At 41.9% G+C, this 19,884-nt stretch overlaps 1 protein-coding gene across 1 annotated transcript; it reads left to right on the forward strand.

Annotated features, from left to right (window-relative positions):
- Positions 1 to 843: 843 nt before the first annotated feature.
- LOC311051693 (dual E2 ubiquitin-conjugating enzyme/E3 ubiquitin-protein ligase BIRC6-like) lies at positions 844 to 17,489 on the forward strand (the record flags this gene model as incomplete). Its single annotated transcript, XM_084066283.1, has 16 exons — positions 844 to 851; positions 1,134 to 1,270; positions 8,352 to 8,489; positions 8,997 to 9,124; positions 9,744 to 9,875; positions 10,109 to 10,324; positions 11,083 to 11,266; positions 11,609 to 11,815; positions 12,594 to 12,727; positions 13,279 to 13,432; positions 14,168 to 14,284; positions 14,601 to 14,764; positions 15,576 to 15,702; positions 16,308 to 16,418; positions 16,598 to 16,856; positions 17,486 to 17,489. The coding sequence occupies 16 exons, from the start codon at positions 844 to 846 to the stop codon at positions 17,487 to 17,489; spliced, it is 2,220 nt and encodes a 739-aa protein (XP_083922409.1).
- Positions 17,490 to 19,884: the final 2,395 nt, after the last annotated feature.

Here is a 19,884-nt window from a genome sequence, read left to right on the forward strand (position 1 = left end):
GCACGTACTAGTAGTATATATACAAACGCATGCGATGCTTGAAAGTGTTTGAAAACTTTTACTTTTTAATTTAAGTAGCCTACGTTTTGATACCAATACTTTTGAGAGAAAGAGAGCGAGAGAGAGATAATAGCAATCTACAAGCTCACAACGTGTGAACTTGTAGATTGGATATTTTCAAATAGTAATAATAGTAATAGTAATAATAATAATAATAATAATATAAGACGTCTGTCTGTCTGTCTGTCTGTCTGTCTGTCGGTTGTACTTTGTAGATGTTACAATCTATCGTTAATAATACAAATTAGATTTAAAGAACAACAGTGACAACAGTGGTGTAAAGTAAGTTATTTTATTATTTTACTCCACTACAATTATTTGAAAACGAACTAAGCACATAGTTTGATGCCAATACTTTGTATTGGCTTTGTAGCCTAGTTTTACTCAGTAATATTTTTAACACAGGCCTTTTACTTGTAACAGAGTATTTTTATATTGTGGTAAAAAACAGGACATTCTGCAATATATTACATATTACTTTTTAGTTACTTAAAATAATTGAACAATTAAATAATCTAGATTTTTTATTATTATTATTATTATTACCCTTATTATTATCCGCCAGATTACTTTTGAGACACAGAGATGGCAGATGAGCAGGCAAGACCATTTGCTTTCCTCTTTAAACATTTTAGCTCTCTTCTGCCACCCACTGTCCACCTACTGTATTACAGCAATGAAAAATTGAAAACACGCCCCCAAGGATAGCCACACCCCCAACCTTTCACAACCTCAGGATATGTTGGGTAATGATAGGTACCTTTCAGAAACTGTGATGCAAAGATGAACAGGTCACCACTGTAGGGTAGGATCATCAACTATCCCTATCTTCTATGTCATTTTCTGCAAATAATACACAAAACACACATTTTGTGATGCCAAACGTGTCGTTTTACAGCATTATTCGTGCATTCCATATTTTTTGCCACATATCAGAAGAAAATTAACATATAGGGTTTGGTAAAATACAGTTCTGTTTATGTCCTGTGTCTGACAAATTGTTATCATGGCTTATAAATGGTCAATTACTTGCTGATAGTAATTCCATGATGTTTATGGCTCATCTACCCCAGGGTGTTCATGCTCCTGTCCTGCATTGGCCAAAGATCCCTCAGCAACAGTGGTGTGTTAGAGGGCCTGCTCAACCTCCTGGACAACCTGCTGTGTCCCTTACAGCAGCCTCAGGCTGCCAGCCTGAGGAGGACTGAAGGTAAAGAAGAAACACCTGACACACCATTCCGCACAACTACTAGCTGGCAGTATCTCAGTGTGCTGTACAAGCAAGCCCGGTCAAAAATCACTGTACTGAAGTTGAGCCAAGTTCAACTTCTACTGCCACACTGTGAACACATAAATGCTCTCAAAGGCCTCTGAGTTGAGACAAAGGCAAGTTTATGCATAGCACATTTCAACAACAAGGCAATTCAAAGTGAATTGAGAACATTAAGAGCATTAAGACGATGTTTAAAAGAAACGCATATCGTAAAAGACATTTGAATACAATTATAAATGGTTATTAAAGAGTTAAGAGAATAGGCAATAAGTATAAGCTAAAATAAAACTGATAATGTACGAGAATAATGGTACAGTGCAGTACAAGAAATGAATCAAAAGCCTCAATAAAAGACGCCTGCAAACAGAAAAGTCTTCAGCTTTGATTTAAAAGAACTTGACAGCTGTAGCAGACCTGCAGTTTTCTCAGTTTGTTCCAGATATGTGATACGTAAAAACGGAACACTTCTTCCCCATGTTTATTTTTGTCTCTGGGGACAGAAAACAGACCTGTCCCAGACGACCTAAGAGTTCTTGATGGTTCATAATGTAGCAGAAGATCATAAATGTATTCAGGCCCTACACTATTCAATATTTTATAAATCGGTAGTATTATTTTGAAATCAATTGAAATTCACCTCTGAGTCCATGACTTCACCAAGAGGTGAGGTTTTGAGCTCACTGAAAACTTGGGGGTGTTGCCTCTATTTAGGGCTGTCTACTTAGATTTGTTATGGCTATAAGTATAACCTAAGGCACTGCTTTGAGGAGGTAGCTCTCAGAACAGTGAAAATACCAAGATGTCAAGTATTACTAAGATGATTGTTAAAAACATCAACTGAACCTTAACTCCATAAAAGTAAATCTAGAGAAGGATAAGGTACCTGGTTCAGTGGTTCCATAGTGTGAGGAGTTAAGCCCTTGAAATAATTGCTACACAGGTGATTACAATTGTAAGAATCAAAATGGTTTATTATCCTTAAACTAGTTTACAATTATTGATGAGCCTATTAACCAACCAGAATGAATTGTCATATACAAAAATAATACTCTACCAGCGGTTACAGTTCAATTCAGAGCTCTGAAGATACACTCCTCTCGAGCTAGTCGAGAAGTTTGCAATGCCCTAATATTATTTTCCAAGCGTTTATATGACTGGCATCTAGATACTAAAACATGAATAAAAATCATCAACAGGAGTCGCTGTTGGTCCACCGTAGGGGATCGAGCATGCGGCTCCCATCCCTTCTCGCGACCCATCGTTGGGGTGGGCAAGGACCCCCTCCCTGCTGTCTCACGGTCTCTCACGGCTGCCATGGGAGACGACCTTGGCTCCCTTCAGGGCACCTGTGGGCCGTATCTATCCTCCCTAAAACTCCTGCTCGATAAGAGTTCTATGCAACTTTCATCTGAGTGTGGCTGAAGCACTGAGAATATATTTTAATTGTCTGTTTGCTTTAAACTGGCCTGACTATGGATGTACAGAGAAACATCCATTTCACTTGTTAGCATTACAATAATAATATAAGATAGTTAAGACCACAAAACATTACTAACTTTATGAAATCATTTAAAGCACTATATTAACATTACAGCAGTAGTGTCTCCCTTTGAGGAAGTGTGAGAGATTAAGAGCCTCAAAGGTGATGACCTCATCTCCTAATGCTAGAGTCTTGTCTGCTCAAATGAACAAGATAGCTGAGCTCAAAACAGTGTAACTATATATATATCATTTTGACCTATAGAATTTCCTTTCAGTCCCCCTTCTCACCTACCAAAAAAGGTAGGTGAACTCCAATAAGGGAAATTATGAAGAACATCTACAGTGTTATGTCACAAGTCATTTTCAAGTGTTCATCATGTGTGTCTGGGTTAGGATAAAAGGTTAGGTTAGGCAAATGATTAAAACACACATTTTCCCATGCCAGCTACCAACTGCGAACAGCCAACGCCCCAAAACACCCAAACTGCTCCAGTGTCCCCCTTAGCTGACTGGCTGGGGAGGAAAAAGACAGACAGACAGACAGACCGTCCGATCGACAGACAAAACCTCCTCTAGTTCAACCCCTGGCAAATAAATCAAGCATTTTATAAAGAAAATATAGCAAACACTGAATATTGCTGGGCTCTGGGTAGGGCTCCTTTCCGTTTCTCCTGCGTCTGTTAGAAAAAATAGAGGCTTTCAATGTAATTAGGGTCTGTACACTTTGTAATACCTCTTCTACACATTTTGCTCAGGTCCAGGGGCGTCCCCCTTCAGACCTGTATATGGTCCTCGAATGTTTCGCCTGTGGTTAGTTTGTATGGGGAATGATCACTTAAGTTAACAGATGATTGTACAAAAGTTAATACAATCGCAATGCTTCCACCAACCCCAACTTTTAATTACTGACACTATTGTAATATTGTTTTGGGCTGCTACACCTCCATCATATCTGACTAAATTATTTTTAGCCTGTATTCACTCTCAACTAAACATGCGCTGCGCCATCTGCCACTTGTTAAAAACATTCCTCGTTCTTATTTTTTATTATTATTATATATACTAGACCATACCCGGTCGACGCATATCCGTGGGGGATATGCGCACATGATCTGGCAACCCGGGAGGCGACATTGTTTGACACATAAACGCTAATAAGAAGCTGAGATTTGATGAAATTGAAAGACGGGCTTCACAGTTAAGTTCAGATGGTAATGGTCAATGACTGTGGGCAAAATCAGAGCAATTGGTCCAGCCAGTGAGGAGAACCGGGTTGTGACACCACTACATTGTGACACCACTACAGACAGACAGAGGTTACTAGAATTATAGTAGGATATATATATTTTAGAATGATATCACACTCAAATAGGTATGAGCCCACTGCACCTCTTTTTATTAACTATTCATTATTGCTTATAAAGTACATGTTTTTCAAACCTACTTTTTTATATTCAAATATAAAAATGTAAACAAACCACTCCTTATACTTATTATACATTTTATTTCATTACTTCTGATATTTCCTCCTACCCTACAAGACAATTTTAGAGGATTTTAATTCCACTTTTTGTCATATTTCTAAACCTCACATTCCACACTTACTTATTGAACTTACTAGATGCCATTTAAGTCTTCAAAATCCTTTCCAACATTTAAGAAACATGTAAACACTTCTAATTTATTCCATACTATACTCCGTTGATTTAGTACTCTTCTAATTCTGAACTTTTAATAGAAATACACTCAACTAAACTACCTTGTCTGTTCATAACCTCCACTTGACCTCTCATCTAGCTGACTCACTTGACCTCCCATCTAGCTGACTCACTTGACCTCCCATCTAGCTGACTCATCGTGCACTAAACCCTGAGCGTACATGCATGCACACCTTTACTTTCTTAACTACTACCTCACTTACTTGTAATCTTTGGTCAGGGTGCCAGTCAGTGTACTGTATAGTGTGAATTTTCTATGTACAACAATGTCTCTGTATTGGCCATGTTCATATACTACAGTATGTGTGGTTGCAAGAGTTTTCTCCATTCTGTTCTGTGGACTTTAATGTTGTGCTATAATACATCAGTAGGCTACTTGTCTCTCTCCCCCTTAAAAAACAAAAAAAACCTGTGTTTTTTCTTGTTTTTTTTTCAAACATACAACTAAAGGTGCACTCTGCCCTACTTTGACCATTTAATAATTCAATTACCAACTTGCCAGAGGAAATTTTGCTTTCACATGCATGGGCCAGAGAGCCTGGTTTAACATCTTCCAGTGGCTCGGTAAATGGTCACGTGACAGCACTCCTCAGTCCCCCTGCCAGAAGACAAATGTACAACAGTTTATGTTTTCCAGAGCAACCCCAAATGCTCAGTCGATACAGTTCCTTCTCCTGCACGTTTCGCATGTGCATTGCAAACAATCCTGCAGCATTGTTTATATCCCAGTTCGTATAGACTGACCCCTTCCCGCCTGTAATGTCACGTCCAAGAGCTGCAGACAGTGTCACTTCATGTGAAAAGGCAAATTGTCCAGACCATAAACATCGTGGACCCCCCGGATGTGAACGCAATTATCCTCAGCATTCGGGTTATTTACTTTGAAAAATGGCAATTATAATTTGGCAGTAAGCAATCATACCATCATTATTATTTACTTCCCTCAAACTTTTGCTTCCCTTGTGTGAAATGTATGGTTTCGTATGTGTACTGCCACTTAAGCAATTGTGTGTTGTGTGTGTCCGTGCGTGCATGCACTCTGACCTCTCTCCTAGCTGTCATACCCTCTTCTAATCACTTTTCTCTGCCTTCTATGCTGGTCCTGCTTAACCCTGTAACCGTCCTCCCCCTGCCTTAACACCCCTATAACTGGTCTGTCCCATTCTGCCTCATCTAAAAATGTTGCTGGCTCTGACCACCGTGTGTTCGCTGCCGCCTAGGCTGTATGCAATCACGGGCAAAGTGCCCCATACCATTGCAGTTAAAACACCTGACTTGGGACATGTCACGGGGACCCCTATAACCTCTTCTATAGTCCCCCTGCTGATAAGTGTTATTTAGGGGTTTCAACAAATCCTCTTCACACTTTTTAAGATTGTTTGCTTTCCAACACACTTTTTTCCTTTTCTCTTTTCTTTCAACTTTCTAAAACGGCACACACTTCCTAGCGCAATGAACTGTAGTATGTTATACAATGATTTAACAGTGAACTAGAAAGAGATAGACAGAAGAGATGCGACAATTGATTGATTGTCGCGAGTACACACCCCCCAATGCTTTTCCCCAAATGCAAACTCACATAGCACGGCGCGCTTCATGCGAGGAATCCACCCTTCCCACACAATTGATAATATATGCTACACTCCCCGAGCGTAATAACTCCCCCGAAGTTATTTTGTATGAACCCCTGGCCCATAAATCCCTTATATGTGATTTTAACAGCACTTTATGTGACGACTAGATACCGGATCAGAGTAAAAACCGCACCCGTGCGTTAAAATAACTCACTAAAACTCCCCGAGTCTATCTTATAACCTCCCCGAGATTACTTTTTCGCCCCGGACGACTGTATTGTCAATACCCAGAAATAACAATTAATACCAAACTCCCGGAATCTGGCTATCTCCCCGAGATGTCTTCCCTATCGCCCCTGACGATTTATTCTACTGTCAAATACCCAGAAATTAACAGTTTATACCAAACTCCCGGAATCTGGCTATCTCCCTGAGATGTCTTCCCTATCGCCCCTGACAATAGGATTTGCACAGTTAAAACACACAGCTCAATGACAATTCATTAACACCGCTAAATTTGGTTATAAATCAATGTCCTACAATAGCTAAATTTATGTCAATGCTTTGGAATTACGACAATTGCTTATCTCAGTCAAACAAACTCAGGTTAGAGTGTCCAATCACTGAATTAGTCGAAACAGGTTTCAGCAAACCTTATCTCTCACCCCGGGGCAAGTTTGCTCAGAACCGAGACAAGAAAGTCAAGACCTGCCAAAGGATGTCCTCCTCACGAACCAATACGGGTTTCAAGGCACCAATTGTTAAAAACATCAACTGAACCTTAACTCCATAAAAGTAAATCTAGAGAAGGATAAGGTACCTGGTTCAGTGGTTCCATAGTGTGAGGAGTTAAGCCCTTGAAATAATTGCTACACAGGTGATTACAATTGTAAGAATCAAAATGGTTTATTATCCTTAAACTAGTTTACAATTATTGATGAGCCTATTAACCAACCAGAATGAATTGTCATATACAAAAATAATACTCTACCAGCGGTTACAGTTCAATTCAGAGCTCTGAAGATACACTCCTCTCGAGCTAGTCGAGAAGTTTGCAATGCCCTAATATTATTTTCCAAGCGTTTATATGACTGGCATCTAGATACTAAAACATGAATAAAAATCATCAACAGGAGTCGCTGTTGGTCCACCGTAGGGGATCGAGCATGCGGCTCCCATCCCTTCTCGCGACCCATCGTTGGGGTGGGCAAGGACCCCCTCCCTGCTGTCTCACGGTCTCTCACGGCTGCCATGGGAGACGACCTTGGCTCCCTTCAGGGCACCTGTGGGCTGTATCTATCCTCCCTAAAACTCCTGCTCGATAAGAGTTCTATGCAACTTTCATCTGAGTGTGGCTGAAGCACTGAGAATATATTTTAATTGTCTGTTTGCTTTAAACTGGCCTGACTATGGATGTACAGAGAAACATCCATTTCACTTGTTAGCATTACAATAATAATATAAGATAGTTAAGACCACAAAACATTACTAACTTTATGAAATCATTTAAAGCACTATATTAACATTACAGCAGTAGTGTCTCCCTTTGAGGAAGTGTGAGAGATTAAGAGCCTCAAAGGGGATGACCTCATCTCCTAATGCTAGAGTCTTGTCTGCTCAAATGAACAAGATAGCTGAGCTCAAAACAGTGTAACTATATATATATCATTTTGACCTATAGAATTTCCTTTCATGATATAGTGGCTCAAGAAACTTCAAGCTGTTAATATAACGTTATTGTAGAAGAAAATCATTGAATTGGCAGATTGTGCAACGTGACTGCAAGTTTCCTTTAAAGGCGTAGTTCACCCCCAAAATGACTTTTTTTCTATTGATTACTCACCCCATGGAGACTTCATGGATATAGCCAATAATTTGATGACAAACAGTGGTTCCGGTTGGAGACACAAAGAGTCTCTTTGTGTCTCCTACCGGAACTGCTGCTGGTCATCAAATTATTGACTTAGGAATGCGACGAAAACAAAAAAATATCCATGAATTCAAGTCTCTAAGGGGTGAGTAATCGATTTTTGAACTACTCCTTAAAGGTACTGCAAGTTAAATGAGGGAGATGAAATACTTACCAAAATAGAAAGCTATTGAAACAGTTGTAGGTGAAAGCAGTTTTCCCAGATATGCTGACCTAATTGTAACCTGTGTGCTGAACCATGATATCTGAAATGCTGCTGTCTGCTTTTGGCCAGAGTGTTAAAATCACATTCTGTGTATGCGCTTGTTTTCAAGGTGTGCTGGACATTCCCATGATCAGCTGGGTGGTGATGCTGGTGTCTAGACTTTTGGACTATGTGGCCAGTGTGGAGGACGAGGCTGCAGGCTCTAAAAAGCACCTTGGAGGGAAGGACAGGGACAGGACCTTCACAGGTACTTGAACTGTCTGCAATCGACCACTGAGAACTGAGATGACAGGACCGGTTCACATAGTCTGTGTGCTTAGATTTTCATTGGTGTCATTTCTTTATTGGCTGTCAAGGAAATACTTTGTGTGTGTCAGCCTTCCTCAGACTCTTAACCATATGCCAGTCTGATTCTTTATTTAAATCCCTACATAATTCACCAATATAACCATCTGGTGTCTAGACAACATTATTACCAACTTGAAGTGAGGGATATAAAGTCAATTAATTGAACTCAAAGTTAGCTTTTTTCTAGTAATCTTATTGGTGCAACAAATATTTTGGATGCAAGAAGGGGTTTGACACAAATAAGTCCATTCTATGACTATTGAAATTAAGTATTTGCCTTTTCTTGAGCTTTGTAACCTGGGAATTACTGCCTTTGTCAGAGTTGTGTGCAAGTGCCCCTCAAAAGTGAAAGTTATTGAACTAACTCCTCTGCCCTCTTCATCCGTCTCACCATGATTAAATGCAGGGAACCAGTGGAGTTTTATAAACAACAGTCTGCAGTCTCAGAACTCTAGCAGATCAACCAAAGGCAACAGTAGCTTGGACAGACTCTATTCTCGCAAGATCCGCAACAAGCTGGTCCACCACAAGCAGGTAAATGTGTCTCATCCCAACACCATTAGAAAAGCTTTATCCCGATCAACAACTTTGTTGTTGAGTACGTAAAACAAAACACTCAGATTAAAGCATGATTAAAGCATTAAAAAAAGTGTCATCATTTTCTGAGCTGCAGGATCTTTATAAACATTTTCATAATATTTATACATTTTTAAAACTTTAAAAAATAGTCAAAATAGATGGTCTACAAGGTCACAACACGTGCCGATGCAACAATCATTTCATGGAGGCACTGCTTTTCAATGTCACTTTTCACAAACTCTGATTGCACAGTAATAAACTAATATTAGTCGTACCTTTTTAATCTGGAGTCATACTACATGGACCACAATAACGTTTCTATGTGCTCCTTCATCGGCCAGACATTAAATCTTCATGCTGAGTTTGTGTGTTTATGCGTATGTTACGTGGTAGTGATAGCTACACTACTGGCTCTGTGCCTCTGAGCATTTTTGTTGTTCCCAGCGCCTTTGGCACTTTTCTGCTCACACAAGATGCCTAGAAGACACAGGGCCTAAAAGCTTCTCACAGAGTTCAAACGGTGGTGAAATGTGTTGTGTTGGATTGTGTATTTATCATGCCCTTTTCATTGTAGCAGTTAAATCTATTGAAAGCAAAACAGAAAGCTTTGGTGGAGCAGATAGAGAAGGAAAAGATCCAGAGCAACAAAGGTTCCTCCTATAAACTCCTGGTGGAGCAGGCCAAGCTCAAACAGGCCACATCAAAGGTGAGCATTTCCACATAAATCATCACATATCTGCTACCACAATGAAAACAAACTACTTCAACGCTACCCTAATTTAATGAAAGACCTTATTTAGCTTTCTTAAAACGGCTGAACTTGTGATTGTGACTGGCTTTCTGAACATGGGTTAACATGGAGAATGATTAAATGTTCGTTCAACTTAGTAACTCTTGGTATCCTCGTGCCTCGCTCTCCCACTGCTCCTTTGATCCCAGCACTTTAAGGACCTGATTCGTCTGCGGCGTACCGCCGAGTGTCCCCGCTTCACGCTGGACACGGAGGCCACGGCGGCCAAGGAGGCCCCCGAGGTGGAACCCCTGCCCTTCACGCTGGCCCACGAGCGCTGCATCTCCGTCGTGCAGAAGCTGGCCCTCTTCCTGCTCTCCATGGACTTCACGTGCCATGCCGACCTGCTGCTCTTCGTCTGCAAGGTCCCAAATCTACCTATTAAATAGCATTTCTAGACTCCTCCTGTCAGTCTGCAAGCAGATGTCATTTGGACACGTTTTTGCATCTTATTCACCCTAAATGATTTCTTGACTGCCTCCATATTAAATGATGGATTACTGGCCATTAAAAAGTGAAAGAACTGGGAGTGATTTTAAGAGAGATGGATTGATGGTCTGTATTGTACTAATAATTGATGTATTCATTTATGAAACTATTAATCTGTAGACTAATACAGAGGTCTTCAACAGGGGGTCCGGAACCGCTAGGGGGTCCTCAGCGTTACTACAGGGGTCCGCCAAATGTTTCTGTGATTTTTACATTAACCACTTCAACCAAGCATCCCTATTCTGAGGAGAACTTTAGCCAAACTTTAGTGGTTTGGTGTAGGGAAAAAAAAGAGCAGACTAAGTACAGAGTGAAAGGTCAGGTTTACTAAGTATTGTTTAAGTGCATGGTTACATGTCTGGAAATACACATTAACATGAATCCAACATGTGAAACAAGTCTATGAAGCTGCCGATGAAATCTATGAAAAAATAAATATTTTATACAATATATAATGGGGGTCCCTGCTTTATCTCGCTCTCAGCCAAGGGGTCCTTGGCCTGAAAACGTTGAAGACCCCTGGACTAATAGATGAAAGTGAAAAGGAAATGCATATTTTTCAGTTCACTATTGCTTCATGAGCATGAACTCTCTCTCTCGTGTGGGTGTGTGTGTGTGTGTGTGTCCACTCTAGGTCCTAGCTAGGATAGCGAATTTCACCCGACCCACCATCCACCTGTGTGAGGTAGTGTCGGAGCAACAGCTGGAACGCCTGTTGCTCCTCCTGGTAGGGACAGACTTCAACCGGGGGGACATCTCCTGGGGAGGAGCCTGGGCCCAATACTCACTCACCTGCATGCTACAAGACATCTTGGCAGGTAGGCGGTTCTGCTCCTGTGGGGCAAATAAGAGTGGTAGGACATGCATTGACATTGTCAAGTGGTGTTTGTGTCATATTTGTTCAAAGGGGTTGCAACAGTTAATCGAACTGATACATTAAATAGTAGCTTTTAAAAAATGGCAAAACTACAAGCGAAAATAGCTGATCTACAAGCGAAAATAGCTGATCTACAGTACATGGTACTACTACAGTACATGCACTCAACGCATTTTTTTGCGTGACACCGTTTTACAGTTTTTTTCTTATTTTCTTTACTTTAAGGACACATAAGGCCCACAAAGTAATTTATGTAATCAATTATGTCCTCCTCGTCCCCCAGGTGAACTGCTGTCCCCGGGCTCTCTGGATGTGATGGTCGAAGGGGCGTTGGGGGAGGAGGCCGGCGCGTCGTCCTCTTCAGGGGCAGGGGCCGACTCGGACGACTCCCTGCCCCAGCAGACGCCCATCCCCCTGGTGGAAAGCATCGAAGAGGTCCTGGCGCCTGATATCATCACAGGTACACCTGGTACCTCCTCTGTTTTCCAAAGTGCGTTGGTAGGCCACCCCGTAAACACATACACGCTCCCAAAAGCACCACATGGATTTTTTTCCCCCCATGAACCCTCACATTTGTATGATCATGATGACGGTGATGCATTTTATGTTTTAAAAAAATGTTTTCTTCCCTTCCTTCCCCTCTTCTTTTCATAGCTGCATGTTGTATTTTGTTTTCTTCCACAGTGTTGTTTTGCAGTACTTGTATGGCTTCCTGTGCGGAAATTCTGTTTTGTTTTTTATAGGGTATTTGCAGGTTTTTCTAACAGCCTTCATTGTTAATGTACAGTTTTTTTGTGTTTTTGTCTTTTTGAAGTGAGAGTTCAAACATTGCAGATTCATGGCATGTCAATTTGATTACATGCGTTTTCTTATGTCAACTGCAGTCATGTTTGCATGGTCATGATTAGATTTGTATTCCATTTGTAAACTATTATGTCTGTCTTAGGCTGTAATTACTGACATAAATGTAGTAGTAGAAACCACCTTCAACTCAATTTGGCTCTTCTCTATGATTTTGACATTCCTATAAGAATGCACAGATTTGGTAGAGTTGGTTGGATTTGATGAAGTTGTCAGATGGTTTCGACTAGTGTTGGCCAACAAATCCTTTGTCTGGACTCTCCCTATATTACAGAGAAACCAGTGATTTTAATCGGCCTTAAAATTGCCTAGTAACTTTCTAAAGAAAGGCCAGTTTGAGTTTACTTGCTGGTTGTTTTTTTAGTGTGCTTGCTTGGCAATATTAAAGCTGTTTTCGTTATCCAAAGGTGCTCCACCTCTATCATCTTTGGAAAAAGATAAAGACATAGACTTTGACTTGCTACAAGACCTGATGGATGTTGATATTGATCCTTTAGATATTGATTTGGAAAAGGATCCACTCGCCGCCAAAGTATTTAAGGTATGTTAAGCCTGACTTCCCTTGTCTCTGTTCAACTCTGCATTTATTCTGTGTTTTCTCCTATACTGTATTTGTATTTGGCTAGTGGTATTGGCCATAGCACCCTCCAGTTAACAATTGATTTAGTGAAAAATAAATCAGTTCAAGCACCAGTTCAAATGAACACCAAGCGCATCAATAATGTAGCTACACTGACCTCAACCCATCCAAAAGATATTTGAATTGTTACTGCACAGTACACAGCTCCACAACACTACTGAATACCTATTAAATTGTGTAGATGCATTCAATTGGCCAAGCTAACCATCGTCGGTAAAGTGTTACTCTTCCTTTCTCAGTTTGTAATTTAAAATGTTCTTGCATGTAAATGTAGCCATAGGCAACTATTAAACCAACTGTAGCGGTTTTATTTATTTATCTTTTGTCTTGTGCTGTCTTGTGGTAGTTTGCATGCAAGCACAAATGTACAGGTATGTGTGTTGAGAAAGGAATGATTACATTTTGTATTTTTGTTTTTGTCTATTGCTCCCTCCCTCCCTCCTGTCCTTCAGCCTATAAGCAGCACCTGGTATGACTACTGGGGCGCTGACTATGGCACGTATGGATACAACCCCTACATAGGAGGGGTTGGTATCCCCGTGTCCAAACCGCCAGCTGCTGTGGAAAGGACCGGCTCACAGGGTCTCTCCGTTTCTGTGTCACAAGGTGAGAAAGGGGCTAGTGAATGTAGACATTGTAGTTCAATTATTCTTTTCATTTCTTTAGGGCAGGGGTCTTCAACAGGGGTTCCGGGACCCCTAGGGGGTCCTCAGAGTTACTACAGGGGAGCGCCCAAATCCACCCAAATCTTGTAACTTTTTTTTACATTAACCACTTGAACCCTAGCGCCCCGATTCTGGGGGGAACATTAGCCGAAAATTGCAGATCTACAAGCTGAAGGACATTTTGTGTCAAATCTTCATTATCATGGCTGTGACCAGACGAGGTGCCATTAGCACTGTCTTGATTAAAAATGTTTACTCTTGCAGTGTAACGACGAGGCTCTCTTTGCAATTTCACTGCTATCTTTAAGCTGGCACCCATTATAAGCTGATATGGACATTAACCTCAGATACAGTATGAAATTCTCATTTACTGAGCGATGCCCACATTTATTGCACTCAATAAATGTCATGATCCGATTTAGCAGGTATCACTTGTTACAACAGTGTCTGCAAATTCTGCATGTTTGATATGGATCCCTTAACTCGATTGAACCGAGAACTTTCCAGTTCCAAGACAGCTGCTCTACCCCTAGAGCCACTGCCTGATTGTTGGCATTGTTAAGGATGAAGAATTTAACAGTGTTCAATTTCTTGCTAGAAGTGGTTTAGCAGTTCAATAGGATCTGGTAAATCCTGGTAGTAATCTTTGGCCTTTTCCCGTCTTTGCTCTTGACAGCATTGGATGCCCGCCTGGAAGTGGGGCTGGAACAGCAAGCAGAGCTGATGCTCAAAATGATGGCCACTCTGCAGGCCGACTCCATCCTACAAGCCCTCACTTCAACTTCACCTACAGGTACACACACATACGGAGCAGGGAAGCAGCAGCAAATATTAAAATCTTAATACATTAATTGATTGGTTTGTAACTTGTTTTTAACGGATAATAAAGTAAATCTTGAATCATAGGACAAAAAAATCTACATTAATCACCCTTTTCTTATCAGTGTTTTACACTACGAAATAACTTGCACCTTTTTGATTTAGGTTCAGAATAGGTACTATTGGTGTACAACATTAGCGATCAATGATAGTCATTGTAGGTTCTTCCTGGTAGTCAAACCAGATGACATGACGTGTGTGTGTCTCTTCTCTCCACCCCCTGTCCCCAGTGGCCCAGGCCTCCAACGGGACAGATGACTCCCTGCTGAGGGGGCTGCAAGGGGGAGGATCCTCTCCTCCAGTCAGCAGCTTGATGGTGCAGGCCTCTTCTATCCCCATGCTGAGCGCTTGCTTCAACAAACTGTTCTCCATGCTGCAGGTCCACCATGTGCAGGTCAGAATGCAGTACCACTACCTAGTTAGAAAAAATCACACCCTGTGTGAAGAGAGTGGTGCCTTTGATGAGCCCCGTATTGATGTTGTCATCAATGTTTGTTTATTGGACACACACCCGGACAGACACACACCCGGACACACGGACACACAGACAAAGTCAGATATAGGAGTGGTTGGCACCACTCAAAAATCACACCCTGTGTGAAGGAAGCGGTGCCTTTGATGAGCCCCGTATTGATGTTGTCATCAATGTTTGTTTATTGGACACACACCCCGACAGACACACACCCGGACAGACACACGGACACCCGGACACACGGACACACAGACAAAGTCAGATATAGAGCGGTTGGCACCGCTAAAAACTAAACAATAAATACAAGTTGAACCTGGTTTCGGGGCAGGAGGAGACGGAACAAATATCAATCTTTGCCATACAGCATGGCTACATTACAGCAGATACTGTGCAATCAAAACACACATGCAAAAGGTTAGAGAGTTATGATGCGTTACGGCATGTCACTCTGTCCTTGTCCACCCATTCCCTTTCGACACTCCACAGCTTGGTATTTGGGAAACAGTGGCGGTAATGTAATGTGCCCCTTACCCTAGGTGTCTGTGTTTTTCCATGGGTTCATGAAACCTTCGTCCCTTTTCAATTAGCTGTACTATAAACTCCCTGAATTCAATACCACTTCTACAGGCTTAGATTAAAACTGACTTCAAAGGCTTACAAGGTCACCATCAGTTGCATTTATTTACACATTTGGTGTGTTTCCATCCCACTGATGAGGTGTTTTGTGCTTTAGTTGGAGTCCCTTCTGCAGCTGTGGCTGACCCTCAGCCTCAACTCCTGCTCCAATGGCACAGAAGAGAGCGGCTCTGACATATTCATGTTCAATGCCAGCCGAGTGCCCGCCATCCCACTCAACCAAGGTCAGTGTTCATCATAATGCTGTATGTACTTTTCTGAGGGTGCCTGGTGACTCAGCCAGTTAGTGCAGGATAATTATGCTCCTAGGGAGCGTGAGGATATGGGTTTGAATCTGAATCCCCCATCTTGTCTTGCATTTCTCTCCTCCCTGTCTGCCTCTGAAATAAAGCATAAAATGAAAAAAAATGAGAGAAAATAATCTATTCAAACGTGTAAAGTTTTGACCTACAGTGATTCCTCTAGTGGTTCCTCATCACAGTTCTTTTGGAATGTCAAAAAAATAAAGTACTGTGTGGAAACAGGTTTTATCTTCTCCGGCTTGCTAGTGAAAAAACTGATTTATGGGAGAGACGAGAAAAGGCTTTCAGTGTTAGAAAGCATGCTGTGTAGCAAGATGACTTAACCCCCAGCAGTAAATCTTGATTTGGCAAGCTGGCCGTCTTTAATACACACACAACATACTATTCTTTGAATATTGTATTATTATTCGGGAAAAATGTACTGAAAGACCATAAAAGCTATCTTAATTTTAAAGGCAAAAAACATTTGTACACTATCAGAGTAATATTAACAACCAGGATTTTACTGCATGTGTATGTGTATTCAGCCTCCATCAGCAGTTTCCTTACCGTGCTGGCTTGGTATCCCAACACTTCCCTGAGGACCTGGTGTCTGGTTCTTCACTCGCTCACCCTCATGACGAACATGCCGGCCTGTGGTCAGTACTCAACACTTGGTATGTTTTTTTTAGAAAGAGGTTTATATATATCTAATCTGAATTAAGTCAGTGTTGTTGTTTTCAACCTTACCATTTTGTATGTGTATGATGAATGAATTAATAAATTACCCCCTTGGTTCCCTACGTAAGATACTGCTGACTTCCTTGTTTTTTTGCAGCCTCCAGCAATGGGCTGGGTGGTCAGGAAAGCACGGCTCAGCAGATGGTGTCCGACCCCACACTGGTGCATGTCCTGGTTCGCTTCCTCTCCGGCAGCAACCCCCACGGAACCAGCCAGCACAGCTCCCAGGTGGGCCCCACTGCCACCCAGGCCATGCAGGAGTTCCTCACCCGACTGCAGGTGCACCTGTCATCCACCTGCCCGCAGATGTTCAGCGAGTTCCTGCTCAAGCTCATGCACATCCTGTCCAATGAGAGGTACGAGTGTCTTGTCATGGTGTTCTGTGTAGTGACAACTTATGTGTTTCACTGCCATCATCCATGGACATACTTTGGTCCATGGAGTAAGTGCTTGTAATCCTAGGGTCTCTGTTTTGAAGCAGGAGTCGTCTTTACCACAAGTATTAACACCATCCACATAAAGCCTAGACATTGTTTTTGTGTCCATATATAAAGTATTTAAAATGGTCCTGGATCTGGCCCCTCCTGGATACCTGGCCCCTTTATGCGGAAAGTGTTATGCCATTTGTCCTGCCCTAAGACTCCATAAAACAATTATTATAATTATACCACTAGCCACAAGCTAGGCCATTAACCGGCTGATGGAATGCATTGGTATAAATAAGGAATACTAATAAGCCTTTAAGGTGAACCCAAGTGTAGAAACCCTGTTACAATGTGACAAGTGTCTTTTGTCAAAGTCAATTATTTATTTTTCCATCTGACTGCATTGCTTCCGGTTTGAAATGATGAACTTTCTAGTTACGCGTTAACAAGCTGAAGAAAAGCAAGACAACTCCGTGAGGACTTAACTTGATCATGTTGCTGCCTTCTGTATCGGAAACCATTACTGCATGTGTTCAAATCTCATTAATAAACTGGCTCAGTTGATGGTGGTTGTTTTCCCTCTGTAGGAGCCAGTGGTCTTCACCTGACCAAACACGAGAACTTCCACGGTGGTCTAGATGCCATCTCCGTGGGCGACGGCCTGTTCACCATCCTCACAACTCTCAGCAAGAGGGCCACCTCGGTCCAGGTCATGTTGCAGCCCATACTCACATACATGGCCTGTGGCTACATGGGCAGACAGGTGAGGAAAGAGCACACGTTGAAGGCAGCTTGGGGTTTACATGCATCACAGATGCTCTGGAAAATAGTTTGCACTTTCTGATAAACGTTCCTTGTGGTTTGTCAAAATGACAAATGACATTGACCTGTTTTACCTAATCTCAGGGGTAAAACGTGTTTAGCTTCATGAGTGTTAAGTGGGACATTGCAGGAAAAAAGAACATGCATGCTCAACACATTTTCCTAGCACATGCTAATTCATGGAGGTTAAAAATGAATTTATGACAAATTCAGTGGGTTTTGGCCGTATTAAAAAGTGGTGTATTTCATTTTCCATTTTCCTAGGGTTCTCTTTCCACCTGTCAGCTCTCTGAACCTCTACTTTGGTTCATCCTCCGAGTGTTGGACACCAGCGAAGCTCTCAAGGCCTTCCATGACATGGGTGCATATGCGCGCGCACACACAAACACACATACACATTTCTATTAGGACACATATTCGTATGTGCGGTCTACAGCCCCGGCTGTCGCTTATGACCCCAAGCAATACTACCAGCAGCCCATCGCTACATCAGCTGTGGCCGCAGCACAGCCCCAGCCCACAGTGGCAGAGTCCTACTATCAGACAGGTACGTTCAACTCGCCACTGACTGGACTCGTCATGGTGAAGAAAAGTCCTCCTAGAGCTGTCATTCTCAAAGCTTTTTAAAAACTTTGATGACCTCCAGTTTGGTGTGCATTAGGCCAGTGGTGCTCAAACTTTTTAATTTCAATGACCCCTCATAACTCTGAGAGTGTACAAATGGAACCAAATGGACCTGTACGGGTCCATTTGGTTCCATTTGTACACTCTCAAAAGTTCCAGACCTGTATGTGTCTATTTTGAACCACCTCAAGGAACCCTGAGGGTCCCTGGACCCCACCACTGCATTAGGGTCCATTTGGATACAAGCTCACAGCTTGTCTTATGAAGTTTTATACATTGACTATTTTTCAAAATTTGAGAACTTTGATAAATATATTTTTTAAGTCTTTAAACCTTTGGCTATAATGGCATGCCCAAAATGGGTAAGCCAGGATTAATGTGGTTAACTACATTAATCTACAATCTTTCAACGTGTCGCACTGTGAGATTGTAGATATTTGTAAAGGGGTAAAAAAGGAGGGGGCCCATTATAGACCCCTGGCTGACACCGATAAACACATTATTTAGGAACATAATGGATTGTAAACGGTCACAAAAGATATTAACCCTCATTCAATATACACACGCCCACACACAGGCAGGCTTACTGGACGTTGTGTACTTGTCTCTATACTGTGTATATTTGGCACAGATGTATGCATATTTGACCGGTACGCAAGTTCTATGCTTGGTTCAGGTGTTTGGAAGGACAAAAAAAACAGAACATATTTGCATATCTGGTTTAATAAAGACATAAGCCAATCCTTTTACAGCTTCATAAGTCATAAGGGGAACTTTAGCTTTGACGTGTTTTGGCAATTATAACAAAGATGTCAACATGTGTGTTCCCAAATATGAGATTTATGATATGAGAGCATTGTTGTTTGGAAAACAAACCCTCAAACGTGTTGCTCTGCTCCGTTCCCCAGGTGGTGAAGCTTCACACCAAGCTGGGGAAACCCATCCCTTCACCCAGACCTCCTCCTCCTCCAGTAAGACCCCCTCCTCTGGCCTGGGCAGCTCCAGCACCACCTCTTCGTCCAATGCTTCTGCCTCCACCCACAACTCCTCCTACCTGAAGCCGGTCAACATAGTGAGCGGTGGCGGGGGGACCAACTCTGTCGGTCAGTAGGTCAGTAGGTCAGTAGGTCAGTAGGTCCCCTTTGAATGTTGACGTCTCCTGGCGGTATTTGACAATGACTTCATTCTTCACCTTGTTGCCATTATGCTCTGTTCTGTGTTTTTGCTGTATTCCTGTTTGATTAGTATAGCTCTGCATTTAGCCAGTTCAACCACATGAATCCTAGCGTCCCTATTCGGGGCTTGTCGTAATAGGCAAACATTCAGTGAAAACAAAAATCGTCTCACTACACGTCACGAGGCATTGTGTGAGCTTGTAGATCGGCAGAGATTGATGAGTGATAGAAAAGGACGGGGCCAATTACAGACCCCTTGCACACCCATCTAAGTATATAGGGTTTAAGTCATTGAACCCCTATGTACTTATCACACAATGAATAAAGAAAACAACTTC

Source organism: Gymnoscopelus microlampas (assembly GCF_963454915.1).
Source record: "Gymnoscopelus microlampas genome assembly, chromosome: 9".
Lineage (NCBI taxonomy): Eukaryota > Metazoa > Chordata > Actinopteri > Myctophiformes > Myctophidae > Gymnoscopelus > Gymnoscopelus microlampas.